This window comes from Crocuta crocuta, unplaced genomic scaffold (genome assembly GCF_008692635.1).
Source record: "Crocuta crocuta isolate KB4526 unplaced genomic scaffold, BGI_CrCroc_1.0 scaffold408, whole genome shotgun sequence".
Lineage (NCBI taxonomy): Eukaryota > Metazoa > Chordata > Mammalia > Carnivora > Hyaenidae > Crocuta > Crocuta crocuta.
In genome coordinates, this window is record NW_027527444.1 from 4,251,558 (window position 1) to 4,252,564 (window position 1,007).

General features: G+C 52.9%; 1 protein-coding gene across 3 annotated transcripts in view; it reads left to right on the top strand.

Annotated features, from left to right (window-relative positions):
• Window positions 1–1,007, top strand: part of RNF32 (ring finger protein 32) — a 29,078-nt gene that overhangs the window by 9,404 nt on the left and 18,667 nt on the right. For all 3 annotated transcript variants that reach the window (XM_077761287.1, XM_077761297.1, XM_077761298.1), the window contains 2 exons: window positions 299–331; window positions 801–925. In XM_077761287.1, coding sequence (XP_077617413.1) covers window positions 299–331; window positions 801–925 — 158 coding nt within the window. The remainder of the gene's footprint in view (window positions 1–298; window positions 332–800; window positions 926–1,007) is intronic.

Consider the following 1,007-nt stretch of genomic DNA (forward strand, 5'->3'; position numbering starts at 1 on the left):
GGGAAACACATCGGCTTCATAATGTCAAGTACACACTCATCTTAACGGCAAACGTCACGTGCTTGATATTCCAGACTGTCGTTCACGGGGCTCTTCTGGCCGAGGTCATCTGCCTGTGCTGTGCTCGGCTTCCAACGTCAGAAACAGCACGCTTGGCAATCTGCTCTTCGGATGTTTGGAAGAAACCACACAGCCTACCCTTGAAGCATTCGGAACTTTTCTTTTAATTAATGCCTTTGTGCTGTTTCTCCTTTAAAAGTAATTTAAACTTCAAACACGCTTTTCTTCTCGCAAACAGGTGCTGCTGTCATGTTCCCACGTGTTTCACCGGGTGAGTGAGTCCCGCCGCGTCGCGGCGCCCGCGTCACCCCGCAGCCCTCGCTCCCTCAGCGCCTCCGGACGGAACCACTCACTGTCCGTAGTCACCGCTCAGCGTCACACGCGCCACTTGGGCCACGGTCCCGTTCATCCTGGTTGGAAACCACGACTTTTCTGTGACAGGAGAACCGCAGGCCCGCGGGGCGCACACGCCGAGGCGTCGGCTCCGCGGCCTNGTTCCCTGGACGCGAGTCGTTGACGCAGGTTTCTGAGGTCGCTGCAGGTTTACTCCTGTAGAGGTTCATTTCTGGAACACGCTTCGTGAGGAAGGTGTTAACATCTGACGAAACTCCTTCACTTTATAATCTAAATTGGACCGTCTCGTAATTACGAGAGAAAAGCACACTATAATTACATTAGAAGTAAAAACGTTACTTATGAGCAATTACTTATAAAATTGTAAGTGAAATGTTTTCCTTCAGGCGTGCCTCCAGGCTTTCGAAAAATTCGCAAATAAAAAAACCTGCCCGCTCTGTAGAAAGAACCAGTACCAAACCAGAGTGATTCACGACGGAGCCCGGCTCTTCAGAATCAAGTGTGCGACAAGGTAGGAAGGGCCTCCCCGCCCGCGCGCGGCCCGGAGCCCCGGGGGTGACTCGTGTCTAAGGACACGGGCATTTGGCCTCCCC